Source organism: Gymnoscopelus braueri (genome assembly GCF_963280865.1).
Source record: "Gymnoscopelus braueri genome assembly, chromosome: 7".
Lineage (NCBI taxonomy): Eukaryota > Metazoa > Chordata > Actinopteri > Myctophiformes > Myctophidae > Gymnoscopelus > Gymnoscopelus braueri.
Window position 1 is genome coordinate 5,431,040 of NC_137608.1, and position 20,828 is coordinate 5,451,867.

At 39.0% G+C, this 20,828-nt stretch overlaps 1 protein-coding gene across 1 annotated transcript; it reads right to left on the reverse strand.

Annotated features, from left to right (window-relative positions):
- Positions 1-1,423: 1,423 nt before the first annotated feature.
- On the reverse strand, positions 1,424-16,478 carry LOC308089553 (arrestin domain-containing protein 3-like). Its single transcript, XM_080434342.1, has 8 exons — positions 16,127-16,478; positions 13,469-13,513; positions 12,492-12,552; positions 11,146-11,296; positions 10,149-10,245; positions 8,943-9,202; positions 4,803-4,975; positions 1,424-3,705 (listed from the first exon to the last, which is right to left on the reverse strand). The coding sequence occupies exons 1-8, from the start codon at positions 16,389-16,391 to the stop codon at positions 3,546-3,548; spliced, it is 1,212 nt and encodes a 403-aa protein (XP_080290468.1). The 5' UTR covers positions 16,392-16,478; the 3' UTR covers positions 1,424-3,545.
- Positions 16,479-20,828: the final 4,350 nt, after the last annotated feature.

A 20,828-nucleotide genomic window follows, 5' to 3' on the forward strand; every position in this document is an offset into this window, starting at 1 on the left:
TCTGTATAGTGGCTCTGCTTGATTGGCTGCAGCCTAAGGCAAGAAGGAAACCATGCAACCTGCTGATAAGGAGCAGTTTAGGGTTCAGTATCTTGCTCAAGGACACTTCAACACCAACCCAGGGGGAGCTGGGGATCGAACCAGGAACCTTTTTTCTTTTTTTAAAGATATTGTTTGGGTTTTCTGCATGTATTGATACTTGCTAGTACAGTGGAGTGAGAGAAAACAGGGAGAGAGATTAGGGGAGTGACATGCAGCAAATGATCCACCACCGGGCTCGGGAATCGAACCTGGGACACACAGTCAGAGTGTCAGTATCAATTATCAAAGCCTATGTGAGACTTGTACACTGAAGCTGTGACAGTGTGCCAGGACAGGACAGGACAGGGTAGGGTAGGAGTGGGTGTTTAGAGGTGTTATGGATATGATGTCACTTGTGTCCCCAGGGATGGTTCTTTATGTCTGATGTAATCTAATTCCTTTAACCACACCCTGCAGGGCGTGGCCACACTCTGGTACTGCAGCCTGCCTTAGTTAACCCCTGGGTAACTCTGTAGGACAGAGAGAGACAGACAGAGAGAGACAGACAGAGAGAGACAGACAGACAGACAGACAGACAGACAGACAGAGAGAGACAGAGAGAGAGAGAGAGACAGACAGACAGACAGACAGACAGACAGACAGAGTGGTCCATCTCAAACCTGTCTGTCTTGTTTCACACCATTTACTTTATTGTTGTGTGTGTGTGTGTGTGTGTGTGTGTGTGTGTGTGTGTGTGTGTGTGTGTGTGTGTGTGTGTGTGTGTGTGTGTGTGTGTGTGTGTGTGTGTGTGTGTGTGTGTGTGTGTGTGTGTTTTAACTATGTGGAGCAGCACCACAGCCCCTAAAGCCTGTGCGTTAAGCTGGGCCTACCCATGGGGAGCACCCATAGCGGGGAGCACCCATAGGGGGGAGCACCCACCCATCATGAGCTATGTTTTAACATTAAAACAGTCGTGAAAGAACAAAGTAGTACTTCAAGTAAATGTATGTAATGCGTATACTATTTAAACTAATATGTTCTATGAGTATAGCCTAATAGTAAAACTGTGACAGGTGGCTTGTTAGTTTACTAAATCCTGTCTGTGAAATAAATAAATGTTTTATACAGTCATTATACTGAAATAAATGTTTTACACAATCATTTACTGAAACAAAGTTGAACCTGTGCTCCGCTGCCATCTACTGGACATTGTACGTGTCGATTGGTGTGGAACAGCCTGGGTTTGGTAAGGAAGGGTCTTCCTATGTTGATGAGGTGTTCGGTTAGTGATTTGCTGTTTAACAAAATAATTATTATACTAGCACACATTACTCCAACACTTAATATTCACAGTTAAAGATTTTATTCTTATTTACAATATAGCTGTAGCAAAATTGCAGGCAGTGAACCTCTATAGGGCATAGCAGTGGCGGCCATTTTCTGGTTCCACTTCAAAATACTCAATGCATTTTTCCCATTGACATTTCCAAAAATATTGATATTATTTTAAGCCTAGAATCAAGCCATCCAGGGTCCTGGTGAATCATGACCATAAAACGTTTGATTCTGTGAAAAAACTTTTTTTAAAACGGCAAAACAAAGGGTATTTATTAAATATAGTATATCATATAATTAAATATATATTTTTTTTAAATCACAGAAAAAAGGCTAGTAATTGGAGCCTCCTGAACAGTGTGGACAAAATAAATAAAAAAACTTAAGAAAAGTAAAATTGCAAAAAGCAGTGCAAATAGCATATACGTACCATATTGAAAAATACAATACAATATAAGTAAAATAATATGTACACGAGTTGTATAAAGTACTGTATATATAAGTGACCTTGGATTAATGAGCGTCCGGGCTTCCTCAACACAGCTAAACAACAATTAAATAGAATTAACAACAAATAACACTATGTAAATAGCATACTTGGCATCTGTGGACAAGCAAGCACACAGCTTACACTAACTAATGTACAGAGATATAAGGTGCAGATGTACAGACTATAAATGTGTATATACTGTACCTTCTATCAATAACTGCACTGTTTAATGTCTGATAATGATTAATGTCTTAATCTTAATTTCATTTTTTTTTTTGCACATTCCCCAGAGGTGCTAATTTAGCTACTTAGGATGAATTGGAAAGTTAAAGTGAAAGTGCCTTGTGTGGGTTTTTATAAATGTTTAAAGTGAGTAGTTCACCTTATTTTCTATCAATTACACACCCCATGAAGCCTTGAATCCCCACGGATTCTTTTGTTTTTGTCGCATTCCTGAGCCAATAATTTGATAACCGGCGGAGTCAAAAAGTCTCCTATTGACCGATGACCCGCCCAGCTCGGCCCTGGGCTCCCTAGGCTGGTGGGGCGAGTGTAGCGCCCATGATCACTTAGAAAATTGGCACCGGGTGAAAAAAAAACGCTTACAAAATCACGGGATAAAAATGTAAGTAAAAAATATATATATATATATAATTTATTTTTGGTGAACTACTACTACTTTAAGCAATGAAAAATAATAACAAGAGCTTGTGACTTGTGAATAATAACTACATTGAATCTATTGGAACACACATTCGTTTTACCATTTCTTGAAAAGGTAACTGTTTTGGACATACATGTACAAGGTTTCCGCCCGACAGCGACGATATGTGAACAAGTAACCAACATACATCTGTATAACATATAGCACCTTAAATAGGCAACAACAAGGAAATAAGCAGTACAACCATTCCTACGGGCTATGGGATATACTCTGAAGACTGATTTATACTTAGTTGCGCGCCGATGTTAATTTATATACTTTTTCTCCCAGTCAAAAGTCAAAAGTAGTCAACAGTCAAAAGAACAATATTTGTCTTTGAAATGTAACGGAGTGAAAGGCATAAGTATATACACATACAAACACTCAAGTAAAGTACAGATACTCCAAAGTACTTTAAGCATAGTACTGTAGTGTTGATTTCGTCGTCTAAAACTATGACGAAACATGTTCGTCAACTAACTTTTTTCACTGACGAAAACTAAATAAAAACTAAGCTACGATGACTAAAACTAAGACTAAATATATTGACAATTTCGTCAACAAATAAAAGCTAGAGGTTAGTGAGGGACTAATGGAGAAGAGATTCAGTAGAACTGAAAGACAAGTCATTTTATGTTTGGTTGCACTCAGGTGCTGCACTCTGAAAATAGCAGCTCACAACGTGTCGAGCTGCGACGCGTTGTGAGCTTGTAGATCGGCTATTTTCAGCGTGTAACCAAGTGTAAAATCAGCCATAACGACGCCAAAATACATTTTAGTCGACTAAATCAACTGTAGATTTAGTCGACTATATCTTATGATATTTAGTCGACTAAAACTAGACAAAAACAAAAACATTTCAGATGACTAAAACATGACTAAAACTAAATGGAATTTTATTCTAAAGACTATGGCTCAAACTAAATCAAAATTTGCTGTCAAAATCAACACTGCAGTACTCAAGTTAATGTACTTTGTTACTGTCGACCACTGGTTTTATACGTTTGATGAGCGATCCGATGCGTGGGAGCCGTGCGAGGGCGAGGGGGATGCCGCGCACTGTGAGAGAGCGTCCAGGGCCGCTTCCAGATCCTTCCACTGGTCTGTGGTCGGAGTCCACGCTGGTTGGTCCTTGGGGCCCCCCGAAGCTTCACACCTGGGGGACATTTTGGCATTTTACTTGACGATTAACCACTTGAACCCCAGCACCCCTATTGTGGGGGGAACATTCGTCAATGGAACAGCACCTTATCCCTTATGCCTAATCTTATTAGGCATTTTTTTATTATTTTGAAAAACATCTCTTCTTTCACTGCCAGACTTATTTCTGGCTGCGTGCAGCACCCACTGCCAGCGATTTTCTTTTGAAGTAGTCACAGAATATTTATCTCCAGTATGATCGATCCCATGATGGTTGCTAATCACGGAGGGTTTCACTGTGCTTCCGTGAAAAACTTGGCAGTGAGTGAAGTTAGCCGATCTACAAGCTCACAACGTGCCTATAAAATACTATAAAATGCCTAATAAGAGATCATAAGGGATAAGACGTCGTGCAAGATAGGGCCCTACGTGTAGATGGAAAAAAAGTGGTCCAAGGTTAGTTGGTGGTTAATTGTCACACTTATACTTGGATAATGATTTAATTGTGTTTTTTCACATTGAATGGTAAATGGTAAATGGTGCATTTATATAGCGCTTACCGTATATCCAAAGCGCTTTACATAGATTGTGCATTTCATTCACCCATTCACACACACATTCATACAACCTCACGGCTTCTATCCGGCCGCTCTACCGGCCACTCTACCCCTGAGCCACTGCTGCCCCAACATTGGAACATAATGATTAAGAATACGATTTCAGTTTGGCTTTTAGTCTTTGTAAACAAAACCACACAGGGCAGATATGACAATTAACTTAAACATACAAAGAAATGACTGACAATGGCCAGCACCAATCAATATAAATAATGTACTATGGCCAAAAGATAGCCTGGTAAACCATCCTTGTCCCGTGAATTCACATTATCATGTGTCTTCTGCAGACCGGTCTGGCCCCAGCACTTGGGGCCACACCGGTCTGAAGAAGACACACGATAATGTGAATTCACGCGACCGGGATGGGTTACCAGGCTAGCCAAAAGAGGCCATATTTTAATTTAATAACTTAAAAAATGTTTAACAATAGTGGAAATGATTTTATGCAAACAATAATTGCGATAAGGTGATTACGTAATAAGTGTGACAGGCGTACCTGGGGGTCCCGATTGCTTCACATCCCAAAGAAGAGTAATGTGGAGGTAGATCCGGTGCGGAGGGGCTGGGGGCCGGCAGGTCATCCTGCAGGTCATCCTGCATCCGGGCCGGCAGGATGACTAACGGCAGAATGACCTCTGGGTTGGATGTGAACTTCACTTTCAGACACACCTGCAGAAAAAAAAACACACTGATGCTTGATATCGTTGGTCGGGTAGTACCTGACGAAAAATAATACTATTACTACTATGGTTGTTTATTCAATTTCAATTCAATTAACTTTATTCCATGACACACAGGGGGTCCATAGAGTACATACAAATATCACACAATAAACAACAATACATTACAAAAAAAAACATAAAATCATACATAGAGGCTGACTCTCCAGTGTTTACGCAGCCTGGACGAGTACCGGAGACAGCTCTTCCCATGATTGACTATATCCTCAATAATACTGTTCCAGGACTCATCCAAGCGAGTCATGAATCCATACATGGAGTGTCTTAAGAGAGCCTCACAAGTGTGGATTCCACATGTTACAAACAATGACTGGCACTATGCCATCTAGGGACCTTAAAGGGGAATTTTGGACTAAAGTTTTCTTACCTTTTCTATGACGTTATGATATCTTAGGATGAATGGTACAGTAGAAAAATTTCATAACTCCACCCCTGAGCCGCCACAGCTTAAAAGGTGCGCGGATAGGCCTTAGGTTAGATCACATATTTTAATAGTTTTTTTTTTAGTTTTTTTTGGTGAGATCTGACGTTCATAGTGACAGAACACTATGCAACCAAAAAAAAAAAAAAAAAAAAAAACAGAAGTCTCGCTAGACGAGATTGAAATCTCGAGATTTCAATCTCGTCTAGCGAGACTTCTGTTTTTTTTTTTTTTTTTTTTTTTGGGGACAGTGTTCTGTCACTATGAACGTCAGATCTCAAAAAAAGAAAGAAAAAGAAAAAGCTATTAAAATATGTGATCTAACCTAAGGCCTATCCGCGCACCTTTTAAGCTGTGGCGGCTCAGGGGTGGAGTTATGAAATTTTTCTACTGTACCATTCATCCTAAGATATCATAACGTCATAGAAAAGGTAAGAAAACTTTAGTCCAAAATTCCCCTTTAAGTAGTATCCTCAGGACATCATTGTATGCCACCTTAAGCCTCCACATGCTACCCTTCTTGTATGTGCACCACAGTATACATGGGAGTGCAGAATGCTTTAACCTGCGAAGCAGCATATTGGCCTGGGCATAAAGTATGCGGCACTGCCTAGAGACATCTCTATCGTCATGGAGATTGTCAGTAAAAATGTGGCCAAGGTACTTCATTTCCTGGCACACAGATAGACGACTGTCACAAAGGTGAAAGGCTGGGAAAGCCAATTTCTTGTCCTCATGGCTTCTCATGACACTCCTCTTTTTTGCATTATAAATCAATTTATATCTAACCTTTATATTTTACCATCAGCACTTCTATGATACATAATGATATGACATGATATTTGGTAGCTTGTAGGGTCCAACATGTCTAGGCCTGATAGCTATTATTTTGGTTACAGCCTGTCTGTTATGGTTCAGCTTGTCCTTGTAGCAGCTATAACTATGGTCTGATCCCTGTGCCCCTGTGTGTTGGCAGAACTACCGTGCCACCGACATGAGTGTTATTGTACTTCTCCCTTTGATAAAAGTACCAGTACTGCAATATATTAATACTCTGTTACAGGTAAAAGTCCAGAATTAAAGATTTAGTAAAAGTACAAAAGTATTGGCATCAAAATGTACTTAAAATACCAAAAGTAAAAGTACTAAAATGTTTGAAAATAGAAGATCTACAAGCTCACAACGCGTCAGATCGGCTATTTTCAAATAGCCTATGTATAAAATAGGGCTAAAGTGATTAATGTATGTTTTATAATGTAATAATTTATATCTGAAAAGTAACTAGTAACTAAAGTTTTCAAATAATTGTAGTGGAGTAAAAGTACAATATTTGGATCTGAGATGTAGTGGAGTAGAAGTAAAAGTACTGGAAATTGGAAATACTCAAGTAAAGTACAAATACCTCACAATTGTACTTAAGTAAATGTACTTAGTTACTTTCCACCACTGGATATCATGTATATATTAAAGCATATCCATCACCACCTAGAATATTGTCATGTTTACTTTTCAGGAAATGGAAAAATAATTGGATCCAATGTAGTTATTATTTACCGGTAGTCAAGCTGTTGTTAATACTTTTCATTGGTTCAATATTTATAAAACCCCTTTCATTTACATTTTGTTTTCAAAAGTAGCAAAACAAATAGCAGATCTACAAGATTGTAGATGTGATTTTTTTTTTGCTTCTTTTGTGTGACACTGTAGCATGGGGCCTGGTGGTGGTTGCGTTTCAGTGGGTGTAATGTAATCCAGTCACTCCCATATTTGTAAGGCCTGGGATTCCTCTGAGGCCTGTGCTGGGATTCCTCCCCTATTGTTCTGTTCTATTCTCTGAACTCTGCTTTTGTTGTCTGTGGGAGAATGGAGTGGCACCCGCGAGTGTGTGCGCGTGTGTGCGCGTGTGTGTGTTCTTACATTCACAGTGCGAGTTAGATCAGGGGTTCTCATCTTATTCAGCTCGAGACCAAAAAGATACATTTGGTGCAAATATCAATGGGATTGGCATTTAACCTGAGACCTGAGGCTGATTCATCAAAGGCCTTCTAAATCAGTAGTTCTCAAACTTTTTCGTGCCAAGGATCCCCAAAATGATATGTATTTGGCCGAGGACCTCCATCTGAAAATGTTTTGTGCCAGGGACCCCCAAAAGAGAAGATTTGTGTAAAGATTTTCAAAAATAGCAGATGTACAAGCTTGCAGTGGCGCGCTGTGAGCTTGTATATCTGCTATTTTTGAGAACCACTGTTCTAAATCCTAAGAGTTTTCTGGAAAAGGTATGTTGCTACAGTATATATATATAACAAACAAATCTAACATTACACAGATGCTTTCCTGGTTTTAATGGGTTAAGATACTCAAAAGGACAGTGCCCTCAATACCCTTATACTGTACCTGTCTAACTACCTCTCCAAAGTGAAAGACACCCACAGCCACAATAGAGGGAGCGACCATGATCTGGTACCAACCCAAATGTAGAACAAAAATGGGAAAGTTCTCATTCTTATGCTCTGCCACCAAAATGTGGAATGCCCTGACACCATCCATTAAAGGATGTGGATCACTGGTTTCTTTCCAAATTGGCCTGAAAACAAAAACATCTATCAGGAGACCACAAGGGGAGGTAAATGTAAATTCCCATCGAAAGGAGGCGTGTTTGTATGTGTTGATGACATTATTGAGTACATTTTTTTATGCTATGTTGATGAATTGAATACATAGGACCACAATGGAAACAAGTCCCAAGGACTTTTTGGTGTTATCCTTTTAGCCATAATGTCATTCTATACCACGTGCGGTTTACATTTCTGCCTAAAAAAAGTATTCAATCAAAAGTCTCCCCGGGACCCAAAAGTTACAAAAATACATTATGAATTACTTAAAGGGATATTTCACTTTCAAAACATTTTTGGGTCATTTTATCGTCTACTCAGGCTTTTTTGAGCCCCCTGGACAGTTTTTAAGTTGCTTGATTCAGTATTTAGACATTTGATATTAATTTTAACAGACACGCCCCCTTCCTATACAAACCCATTGTAACTTCAAACTCCGTTTTAACCATGTTAGATTCATCGGAAACACCCGTCCTTGGTTCTGGTGACTGATATTGTCCTTCTAATGCGTGAGGAGACCGCGTTTTTTTCAGTTACCTTTTTCATGTATTTTTAAACATTGTTTTGGAAAATGAAAAAAAAAAATACAATAAATAAATTAAATGAATAAAATAAATGAGAAAAGTAATCGAAAAAAACACGGCCCTAGGCTATTTTCAAAGTATATTTTGACGCCAATACTTTTGTACTTTTACTCAAGTAACATTTTGAACACAGGCCTTTCACTTGTAACAGAGTACTTCTACACTGCAGTATTGATACTTTTACTTAAGTAAAACATGCAAGTACTTTTTCCACCACTCCTGTTGACCCATGAAAACATGACCACAATGGTAAGCGCAGTGAGTTTTGTATAAATGTACCTTCAGCCAGTATTCGACCTGAATGATCTTGCAGTTGGTCATGGATGGAGTGATTCGAGGGGGAATGGTGATGGTCCTGGTGACGGTCTGGTGAAATCCCGCGGGGATGACGTCCCCCACCTCTTTGAGGACGGCCTGGATTTTGTGCCTGGTTTGGTGTGACTCCACGTGGAAGGAGTCCCCCCTGTACAGACGGTACAGCAGCCTGATGTCACCCGACGAGTCGTTCCGAACGGAGGCCTCCACCTCCATCCCCTCTCCTGCAACACAGACCAGCGATGCATTCATCACAACAGATATATAAATATATACAGTAAATTACAGTGGTGTAAAGTAACTAAGAACAATTTTGAGGTACTTTTACTGTACTGGAGTATTTCCAATTGTCTATACTTTTACTTCTACCCCACTACATCTCAGAGGCAAATATTGTACTTTTACTCCACTACAATTATTTGAAAACTTTAGTTACTAGGCAGATATAAATTATTACATTATAAACATACATTTACCGCTTTAGCCCTATTTCATACGTAGGCTATTTGAAAATAGCCGATCTACAAACTCACAACGCATCGCATTGCGACGCGTTGTGAGCTTGTAGATCTAGCGACCTTCCTAGCCTGTCTTATTAAAGAAAAACGGGCGACAATGGCCAAAACTCTATCGAAAATCGGCGATCAAAAATCGGTTGGCGAAAGTGGCCGTTTTCAAGATGATTTGACCATTATCTCTGGAACGGAAGGTCCAAACTGCTCCGTTCAAGGCGTGTTGGATGCGTGACTTTGAGGACATTAAGCACAATACAGTATGACACCTTTTTGGGTTTTGGGGGTTTTCAGGCCTAAAAGTATGGTAATTGTTCGGGCCGGGCCGAGCCTCGGGCCGGCCCAGTAGGGCCCAGTTAGGGCCGGACCTTAATTTTCAGGCCCGTTGAGAACTCTACTATCCGAGGCAGGCGCTGCCTCCAAGTCGCTCCCTAAAGGCAGCTTCACCACAACGACGACGCAAACAGCCAGCTTCCACTGCTGAGGTCACCTGATTTACTGTCATCTGCAGAGATGCCTTTTGCAGAGAGGTCTGCCATCTTTTCTGGCGTCAGCTACTATTGCTTGATTGACTAACAATTGAATATTCAAAGTCGTGTGAGAAGTGCAGGAACAACTTACACTCTCAAAAATAGTTTTTGGTCCAGACGACTCTCACCTTGGCAGTACCCCATTTTGTCAATGTTAACGTACATCGCCACTGAGCCCGAGATGCAGAGCTTCATTTGCTTCTCCGTGGACCTTCGCTGTGGAGTCTTGAACCGACCAGAAAGCACACATTAACCCATTCAATCCGGGAACGCATCTCTGTCATTTTAGATTTCTTTGGCTATTCAAAAATAGCAGACATACAAGCTCATTGCGCGCCACCGATTGCCGCGCTATAAGCTTGTAGATCTGCTATTTTTTGAAAAATAATCGTGAAAATGTGTGCAAATCTTTCGTTGCTGTCCGGCAGAAACCAGCTAACTCAATTTTTCCGCTTTTGCATTTTTTTTTCATACATCAGTGCTATTGAACACCCTTTACGTCTGTGTGTTGATTAAAATAATATTGAACCAATGAAAAGTGTATTAAAAAGCACTTCTGACAACTCCATTGGATCCTCAAACTTTATGCAAAACCACCAAAGGGGGTGGAGTTAGCTGGTTTAGCTGACTCCAGGCTCCTTTTGACCTCCAACCTCATTGTGAGCTTGGAGGTCCATCCGGCTGTTCTTATCATTGATGAACAAAACCTCATAACTCAACTTTTTGTTTTGTTTTTGTCATTTCCTGAAAATTTCACATTTTAGAGTTAGCTGGTTTCTGCTGGACAACAGAGATATATATTTTTAAGCGAACATTTGTAACTCAAATCTTTGCTTCTGGGGGTCCCTGGAACAAAATATTTACAAATGTTTTAAAAAATATATTCAAAGATTTGCACAAATGTTCACTATTTTTCATTCGGTGCCGCGCTATGAGCTTGTAGATCTGCTATTTTTGAATAGCCAAAGAAATCTTAAAATGACAGAGATGCGTTCCTGGATTGAATAGGTTAATACAACCACAAAGCACACATTAATTATCACATTCTTATTATCAACATCAACTTCTTAACGCATCAACAGAGACAGAAAGGACAGGCAGTGTTGCACTTTAGCAAGCACATACCATCAGTTCGTGGATATTGTTGACCACGGCTTTAGAGACAAAGTGGAGTTTGGTGGAGGCTTTGGTGTCCATTCTCATGGACCTGGTCAGCTTGGCTTCCAGGGTGTACTCGACTTTACCAAAATCCCCACGAAACGACGATGGCATGTCACTAGGCGAAAGGATGAGAGATATCAGCCAGTTACCTCATATCAAATAAATGACAACTTCATCCTCACAGTCCACTTAATATTGGAATTTTACAGTGGTGGAAAAAGTACTCATATTGTACTTAAGTAAACGTATCAATACTGCAATGTCGAGATTACAATAAAAGTCAGGAATTCAAAATGTACTTAATAAAAGTACAAAAGTATTGGCATCAAAATTTACTTAAAGTACCAAAAGTAAAAGTACTCGTTATAAAGAATGTCCCATTTCAAGTTTTCAAATGTATAAAAAATCTTTTGAAAATAGCAGATCTACAAGCTCACAATGCGTCGCATTGCAATGCATTGTGAGCTTGTAGATCTGCTATTTTCAAATGGCCGAAATGTATATAGGGCTGAAGTGGTTAATGTATGTTTTGTAATAATAATCTAAATCTTCAAAGTAACTAGTAACTAAAGTGTTCAAATAATTGTAGTGGAGTAAAGTACAATATTTCCCTCTGAGATGTAGTGGAGTAGAAGTAAAAGTATTGAAAATTGGAAATACTCCGGTAAAGTAAAAGAACCTCAACATTGTACTTAAGTACAGCACTTGAGTAAATGTACTTAGTTACTTTACACTTGTTGGTGACAGGTATAGGCAGCTATAATGAGTTGTTATGGTTTTTAATTGATTCATTGATCATGTCATTCACAAAGAGGTCACGTGGTGTTGGTGCTACTGCTACGTCAGTCAGGCAGTGGTAGTAAAGTCAGCTGTTCACCTGCGGGTTCTCATGAATGAAATGGAGAGGGGGTGAACGGGGGAAGTCAAACTTTGCTGACCGCACGGTATAGAGCAACACTATGCTATGATTCACTTTGTCATGATGTCGCTAAAATTAAATGCTTTTAAACTTTGATAAAATGAACAAACGCAGTACCCTGGAACAGTGATTTAATGACAAGCAGCGCGTCTGGCAGGTAAACTTTCCCCCCGATTTAGCCTCTCGGTGACTAAATAAGATGTTTGGTAGTCGCCATACACCACTGCAATTGTATATACAATTAACACGGGGTCAGACGGGTGGGCCGCCAACGATTTCATTATTTTCAAGTGGGCCTTGATCCAGGTTGCTAGCCTATATAAGGTTGAGAACCATTGGTCTGCCTATTTATGTCTATGCAGTATGCACAGGTCCACTGGATGAGACTTACTGGTCAAGAAACTGAAAGGTGAATGGATAGAAGTGGCAGCCTGGGGCAACAACATTGCTATCTGAAAAACAATCAAATATTATTATATTATTATCATTATTACCATCAGTCTAGTGCAGTGGTTCTCAAATCTATGTAGGAACCAAATAGACCCCTTAAGGGGGGCGCATGCATGCTACCATTTTATTTATACCATGCTAATAAAGTATTCAATCAATCAATCAATCAATCAATCAAAAACTCTCTGTTTTTACTAACCGAAATCACCCTGCCGCTGTGATTGGTCTAGAAGTTGGTTGGGCGGTCCCCTTGGTTTCACAGGCACATTGTGAACAGTGTTGTGAAACAGTAGCCTGGGATCAATACCATTTTCGGGTTTCTGATCCGGTCGGAATGTTACGTCATCAGGCGGCCGGAAACCAACCACCGGAACCACCGGCACCGTGCTCTAAAATGATTCCCCTAGTTTAAAACTAGTTTAGTTTGGTATAATCGTTTGGTTTCTCTTGCTAAAATAATGGTTTAGTATGTCCATTTTCTATTCTAACTCGTGTCCATTCGTGGGGAACAAAAACTAAAATGTGGGGAACAAAAACAATGCAACGCCAACCGGAACCAACCACCGGAACCACAATTTTTTTTTTTCCTTTTTTCTAAACCGGATCACACGGACAACACGGCTTGATACTATGAGCGCCTATTATCAAAATCACCTTTTACGCAGGTGAAAACGTTTAAAAACGTCTAAAAGGTGAAAGGGGGGTTATCAGCTAAAATGGTAGCATGCAGCCACGTTTACAGGTCTATAACTCTAAGAGTGTATACAAATGGAACAAAAATGACCCTTATGGGTGTGAACTAGGGGTCCGTGGACTAATATACAGTATACCACAATGGGGGTCCTTGAAATGAATCATTTCAGACTCATATGATAGCAACAAAACAAGCTACAATATGTTGGATTTCACTTCACTTACATGGTCTCCCATACTCATCCGTCAATAGTGGCTGATATTGATCTTCTGAAGAAAAAAAAGCATTACAATTAATTAATATTTTAGCATGAATTAATATTATATTTTGATGCCAATACTTTTGTGCTTTTATTCAAGTAACATCAATACAGGACTTTTACTTGTAACAGAGTATTTCTATGTTGTAGTATTTGCCAGTGGTGGAAAGTAACTAAGTATGTGTACTCAAGTACTGCACTTTATTTTGCCACTGTATTCTTTACTTTACTGGAGTATTTCCAATTTGCAAAACTTTTACTTCTACTCCACTACATCTCAGAAATATTGTACTTTTAGGGCGCGCTCCCACCGCACTTTTATTTTACCTCTGGGGCGGAATCTGCCAATGCTTTGTCAATGCAAATGTGTGGATTCACACAAGAGCGGATCTTTCTGCATGTCGCGCAGGCCGTGCGTTTATCCGCTCTACACGACTTGTCCATTTGAAGCATAAAACTGCTGGAGGCAGGAGCTGATTTTCCCCCTCTGTCCAATCGGGTGAATCGAAGGCGTACCGTCCCAAAACTCAGGAAGCACTATGGTGCTCAAGGCAGAAGGCGGTGCGGGCTACGGGGAGGGTCCTGAAAGTGAGTGACAGGTGCGTCACTCCCGTTTTTTAGAATCCGCTGGCTGCAAAAAACTGGCTGCAAAAAAATAATTTGGTGGGAGCGCGCCCTTACTCCACATTCCTACAATTATTTGAAAACTTTAGTTACTAGTTACTTTGTAGATTTTGATTATTACAAAACATGCATTAACCACTTTAGCCTTATATATACTTCGGCTATTTGAAACTAGCGCGTTGTAGCTTGTAGATCTGCTATTTTCAAAGTATTTGTATACATATTGAACTTGGGAAATGGGACATTCTGCATAATGAGTATTTTTACTTTTGGTAGGCCTATATTATATTTTGATGCCAATACTTTTGTACTTTTACTCAAGTAAATTTTAAATACCAGACTTTTACTTATAACTGAGTATTTCTAGATTGTGGTATTGATACTTTTACTTAGTGAAACATTTCAGTTATTTTCCCACCACTGGTATTTGATACTTTTAATTAAACTACTCTGGTGTTGTTTATTATGTATGAACCACGTGATTGAGTCGCGGGTCGGCTAAATCAAAGAGTGCCCTAAGTATTTCAGCGGTTCTGGATTCGACCTCATTTCCCCTCATCGTAGCCCTGAAACATGACTGTCATGTCATACCATGGCAGTCATGGAACCACTTGTTCCTGGTTTACGATTGTTTTACTTTTACATTTACAACTGCCACCTCTACATAAACGTTCAGATTTCAAATATAAAGTGCTGACCCCCAAGCCACGGATGTAACAAGTTGAGGCGCACCAGTCTAAGTACTCGTATCTTCCGTATTGTTCAATAAAAAGCATTTTAATCCGATCGGCGCCCTTTTTTCTTTTTTTTTGTGTGTAATGTCTCAGAGTGCAATACACCTTTCAACCAATAGGGTCGCGTACTTGAAAATTCGGAGAAAATGGCCGGCGATCGGATTAAAAAGCTTTTTATTGAACAATACTGAAGATACGGGTACTTAGATCGGTGCACTTAAACTGGTTACATCCGTGGCTTGGGGGTCATTATTTTATATTTGAAATCTGAACGTTTATGTAGATGTAGCAATTGTAAATGTCAAAAATAATCGCAAACCAGGAACAAGTGGTTCCATGACGCTGGTGACAGACGAGCGTCAATGTGAACCAAGGCTACCCTCATCGCAGACGCAGCCTCACTGATGATACACACACTGATCCGCTAACTGCTGCATGCATGCGCATGTGGTGGAAAAAGTACTCACATATTTTACTGAGTAATAGTATACTGCTGCAATGTAGAAATACTCTGTTACAAGTAAAAGTCCAGATTAGAATTCTAGATTTACTTGAATAAAAGTACCAAAGAATTGGTATCAAAATGCACTTAAAGTACAAAAAGTAGAAAGTACTCAATATGCAGAATATCCCATTTCACAAGTTTTCAAATGTATAAAAACATATTTTGAAAATAACAGATCTACAAGCTCACAACGTGTTGCATCGCGATGCATTGTGAGCTAGTAGATCTGCTATTTTCAAATAGCCAAAGTGCATATAGGGGCTGAAGTGGTTAATGCATGTTTTGTAGTAATAATCAAAATCTACAAAGTAACTAAAGTTTTCTAATAATTGTAGTGGAGTAAAAGTACAATATTTGTCTCTGAGGTGTAGTGGAGTAGAAGTAAAAGTACAGAAAATTGGAAATACTCCAGTAAAGTAAAAAAAAATACCTCAAAATTGTACTTAAGTATGGTACTTGAGTAAATGTACTTTACACCACTGTGCATGCATCTCCTCAGTCACTGAGGAGATGCATGCACAGTCATTTGCCAATGAAAACAAGTTAAAAACAACAACAACTTGTCAAACACTTTTTTAACCCATTTGACCTGGAATGCATCTGTGTCACTTTAGATTTCTTTGACTATTAAAAAATAGCAGATCTACAAGCTCATAGCGCGTATGAGCTTGTAGATCTGCTATTTTTGGAAAATGTGCGCAAATCTTTATTTTATTTTTTAAAAATCGAAATATTTTGTAGAATCCAATCCACTTCTTACCTTCCCTTGCCTTCCGATCTCGAACATAGAAGTTCTTATAGAGAAGGTAAATGTCCATAGAGTGACACACAGTCGAGCTCCTGCCCAGCTTCTCTTCCCACAGACACCTAGCTTTCCCCAGAAACTCCATGCTCAGAGTCTCCAGTCGACACTCTTTGCCCACGTCCAGAATGATCTGACCCTTAACAGTGTCTCCATTGGTGAAAGTGTCACTTTCATTCAAACGATCGTATCGAATCGTGAAGTTCTTGATTGTGGACGACATTTAGTTTTTTTTGTTTGTTAATCTTTTTTTTTTTCTTCTTTTCTTCCCACAAGGAATCAATCCTCATCCTGAATCCTGCATGGTCTCGACAACAACTTTATTTATAGTGGTGTGATCCCATAGCCTGAAGGAACAATGGCACGCTGTGATTGGCCAGTTTTTGGTTGTCAGGGGATTAACAGGGTGGGTGGGTGGGGAGTCCAGTGGTGGAAAAAGTCATCACATTTTGTACTCAAGTAAAAGTATCAATACCCTATTGTAGAAATAGTCTGATACAAGTACAAAGTTTGTTATTAAAAATGTACGCCTTGATTAAAAGTACAAAAGTACAAAAAAAAGCTCATTATGCAGAATGTCCCGTTTTAGAAGGATGTCTTGTAATGTATTAAAATCTTTTGAAAATAGCAGATCTACAAGCTCACAACATGAGCATGGTAGATCGGCTATTTTCAAATAAGCTTAAATAGGGCTGAAGTGGTTAATGTATGTTTTGTAATAATAATCAAAATCTACAAAGTAACTTAACTAAAGTTTTCAGATAATTGTAGTTGAGTAAAAGTACAGTATTTGCCGATGATATGTAGTGGAGTAGAAGTAAAAGTATTGAAATTTGGATATACTCCAGTAAAGTAAAAAATACCTACAAATTATACTTAAGTACAGATAGCCTACTTTTTGATTAAGCTCATTTGCCATCTTAGAATTTTAAACTTTCAATTTGCTTTATCAAATTCCAAATTCAAATGTAACGGTTTTTACATTATTTTACACATACTATTCATAGCAATAGTAAATATTTGTCAGGTTGGGGGTGGGAGTGGGCTCTGATACGGGCCCTGCAGTAATCTATGAGTTGACTTGGGGCTATTCTGGTCCAAAGATCATGGCCTTTGTCCATAGAAACACACACGCACAAACGCACACACGCGCACACACACACACACACACACACACACACACACACACACACACACACACACACACACACACACACACACACACACACACACACACACACACACACACACAGATAGCATTTCAATGACTGCCTTTGTTGTGTACTAGAAGTCAGTGTATTAGAGCTATAGGAGGGATTACTAAACTTTTTTCAGTTCCAGACCCAAAAGAGAAATACATTATGCATTGATCACTTACTGTATAAGTTATATTTCAATAAAATAGTGCAAACGACAATCTACAAGCTCACAACGCATCACATTGCGATGCGTGTATATTATATGTATTTTCTTTCCTTTTTTCTTTAATATATGTTTTGTAATCATCATCATCATCATAAAATTGGCTTAAGGGAGGACCACCCATGCACATGTCACTCACTATATGACTCATTTTGATTATTATTAGAAAACATAGAGTAACCACTTGAACCATTTCGGCCATTTGAAAATAGCAGATCTACAAGCTCACAATGTGTCACATCGCGAGGCATTGTGAGCTTGTAGATCTGCTATTTTCAAAAAATGTTCATACATTTCATGCATTTGAAAACTTGTACTTTCTACTTTTGGTACCTTACTGTAAGTACATTTTGATGCCAATACTTTTGTACTTTTACTCAAGTAAATTTTGAATTCCGGACTTTTACTTAACAGAGCATTTCTACATTGCAGAATTGATACTTTTACTTAAGTAAAAAATGTGAGTAATGTGACACCTCTGTATTTGACACCGAGCTGCCCCTTAGTGGTGGAACATCATCTGGGGGCATGTAGAAGATGTGCCTGCCTGGTGTCATGCAATCTGGGAAGCCATAGGTTTCCTTTGGATTTGCTGCATGGCTGCTGAATCTGTTTTGAGAGATTAGGTGTTATGTGAATGGAGACTTGGTAGTTAGTGTTGAAGCATTGTTGGAAGCAGTGGTGGAAGAAGTACTCAGATATTTTACTTAAAGGAGAATTTTGGACTAAAGTTTTCTTACCTTTTCTATGACGTTATGATATCTTAGGATGAATGGTACAGTAGAACATTTTCATAACTCCACCCCTGAGCCGCCACAGCTTAAAAGGTGTAGAACACTGTCCCAAAAAAAAAAAAAAAACAGAAGTCTCGCTAGACGAGATTGAAATCTCGTCTAGCGAGACTTCTGTTTTTTTTTTTTTTTTTGGTTGCATAGTGTTCTGTTACTATGAACGTCAGATCTCACAAAAAAAAAAAAAAAAAAGCTATTAAAATATGTGATCTAACCTAAGGCCTATCCGCGCACCTTTTAAGCTGTGGCGGCTCAGGGGTGGAGTTATGAAATTGTTCTACTGTACCATTCATCCTAAGATATCATAACGTCATAGAAAAGGTAAGAAAACTTTAGTCCAAAATTCTCCTTTAAGTAAAAGTAGCAATACCACGATATAAAAATACTCCGTTACAAGTAAAAAGGCCTGTGTTCAAAATGTTACTTGAGTAAAAGTACAAAAGTATTGGCATCAAAATGTACTTAAAGTACCAAATGTAAAAGCACTAAAATGTTTGAAAATAGCAGATCTGCAAGCTCACAACGCGTCGCATCGTGAGCTTGTAGATCGGCTATTTTCAAATAGCCAAGGTATAAATAGGGCTGAAGTGGTTAATGTATGTTTTATAATATAATTTATATCTGAAAAGTAACTAGTAACTAAACGTTTCAAATAATTGTAGTGGAGTAACAATATTTGCTTCGGAGATATAGTGGAGTAGAAGTAAAAGTATTGAAAATTGGAAATACTCCAGTAAAGTAAGAAAAAAATACCTCAAAATTGTACTTAAATACAGTACTTGAGTAAATGTACTTAGTTACTTTACACCACTGGTTGGAAGTGAACTTAAGGTGGATAATAATAAGTGATGATAAGAAGAAAGGGTGGGTCAGGGTGGATATGGAATAGGCCTGCCAACATCCGACTGCGAGAATCAAGGTGTTTTTTGCGATTAAAGCAATTAAAGACCCATCTTTAATAATAAGCATTCATTACTTAAAGGGATATTTCACTTTAAAAAAATGTTTGGGTAATTTTATTGTCTACTCAGGCTTTTGTGAGCCCCCCAGACATTTTTTAAGTTGCTTGATTCATTTAGATATTTGATATTCATTTTAACGCCCCCTTCCTACACAAACCCATTATAACTTCAAACTCCATTTTAACATGTTAGATTAACATGCCCTAATACGTGAGGGGGCCTTGTTTTTTTTTTTTTTTTTTTTTCATTTTAATTTTTTATTGAATTTCATTTTTTTTTTTCATTTTCCAAAAAAGATATAAAAAAATAAATGAAAACAAATTATTGAAAAAAACACGGTCTCCTCACGTATTAGAAGGACAATATCACCAGAACCAAGGACGGGTGTTTCCGATTAATCTAACATGGTTAAAATGGAGTTTGAAGTTACAATGGGTTTGTATAGGTCGTGTCGGATAAAATGAATATCAAATATCTAAATACTGAATCAAGCAACTTAAAAACTGTCCGGGGTGCTCCCAGCCTGAGTAGACGATAAAATGACCCAATAAAAAAGTGAAATATCCCTTAAAAGTATCTCTGTGTGATTGCATGCACTGAACACAGTTTGGGAGTTTGTGGCCCTAGAATGTCTGTGATCTTACATACATTTCATGTATTTCAAATACACAGTCATTGACTCATAGATCACCCGGCCTTAGCTGTAGTATACAACCCTCGTAGACGTATTTATGATTCTGACGTTTTCAATCTACGAGAGTTTTAGGGTTCACGCCCCATGGAGACCTGGACTTTCTGCACTATGCCCCGTACACACTCCAAACATGTACACATGTGAAAATAAAGGTGCTTACCCCCAAGCCCCAAATGTTACCTGGCTCTACGGGGTAGTAGTTTAATGTAATAATCCATATCTTTCAATAAAGAAGTGTTTTAATGCCGTCTGTGGCCGAACGCCATTTTTTAACCCTCGTTTACTTCCTGTTTACATTTAGTGTAATTCCGGGTTCCACCGGATGCGTCCCGTCACTACCCGTCGCTACCGCCCATTGGGAACTTCCGACAGAATCGGCCACAGACGGCATTAAAACACTTCTTTATTGAAAGATATGGATTATTACATTAAACTACTACTCCGTAGAGCCAGTTAACATTTGGGGCTTGGGGTTAAGCACCTTTATTTTCACATTTGTACATGTTTGGAGTGTCTACGGGGCATAGTGCAGAAAGTCCAGGTCTCCATGGGGCGTGAAGCCTACAACTCTCGTAGATTGAAGACGTCAGAATCATAAATACGTCTACGAGGGCTGTATACCCCAGCCCCAAGGGAACCGTGGGGGGATACTAGGGGGTCCCCAGCAACATTTGTTAATACAGTGTCACAATCATTTTAACCACTTTAACTATATTTTATAGTTTGGCTATTATTGTGAGCTTGTATATCTGCACAAAACATTTTTGAGATGGGGGGGGGGGGGGGTGGGT

Coding starts and splice junctions, on each gene's coding strand:
- LOC308089553 (XM_080434342.1), bottom strand. CDS start 16,391: ATGTCGTCCACAATCAAGAACTTCACGATTCGATACGATCGTTTGAAT. Junction 12,553..13,468: donor GGATGAGTATGGGAGACCAT/GTAAGTGAAGTG, acceptor ATTGTTTTTCAG/ATAGCAATGTTGTTGCCCCA. Junction 9,203..10,148: donor CAAAATGGGGTACTGCCAAG/GTGAGAGTCGTC, acceptor TCTGTGTTGCAG/GAGAGGGGATGGAGGTGGAG.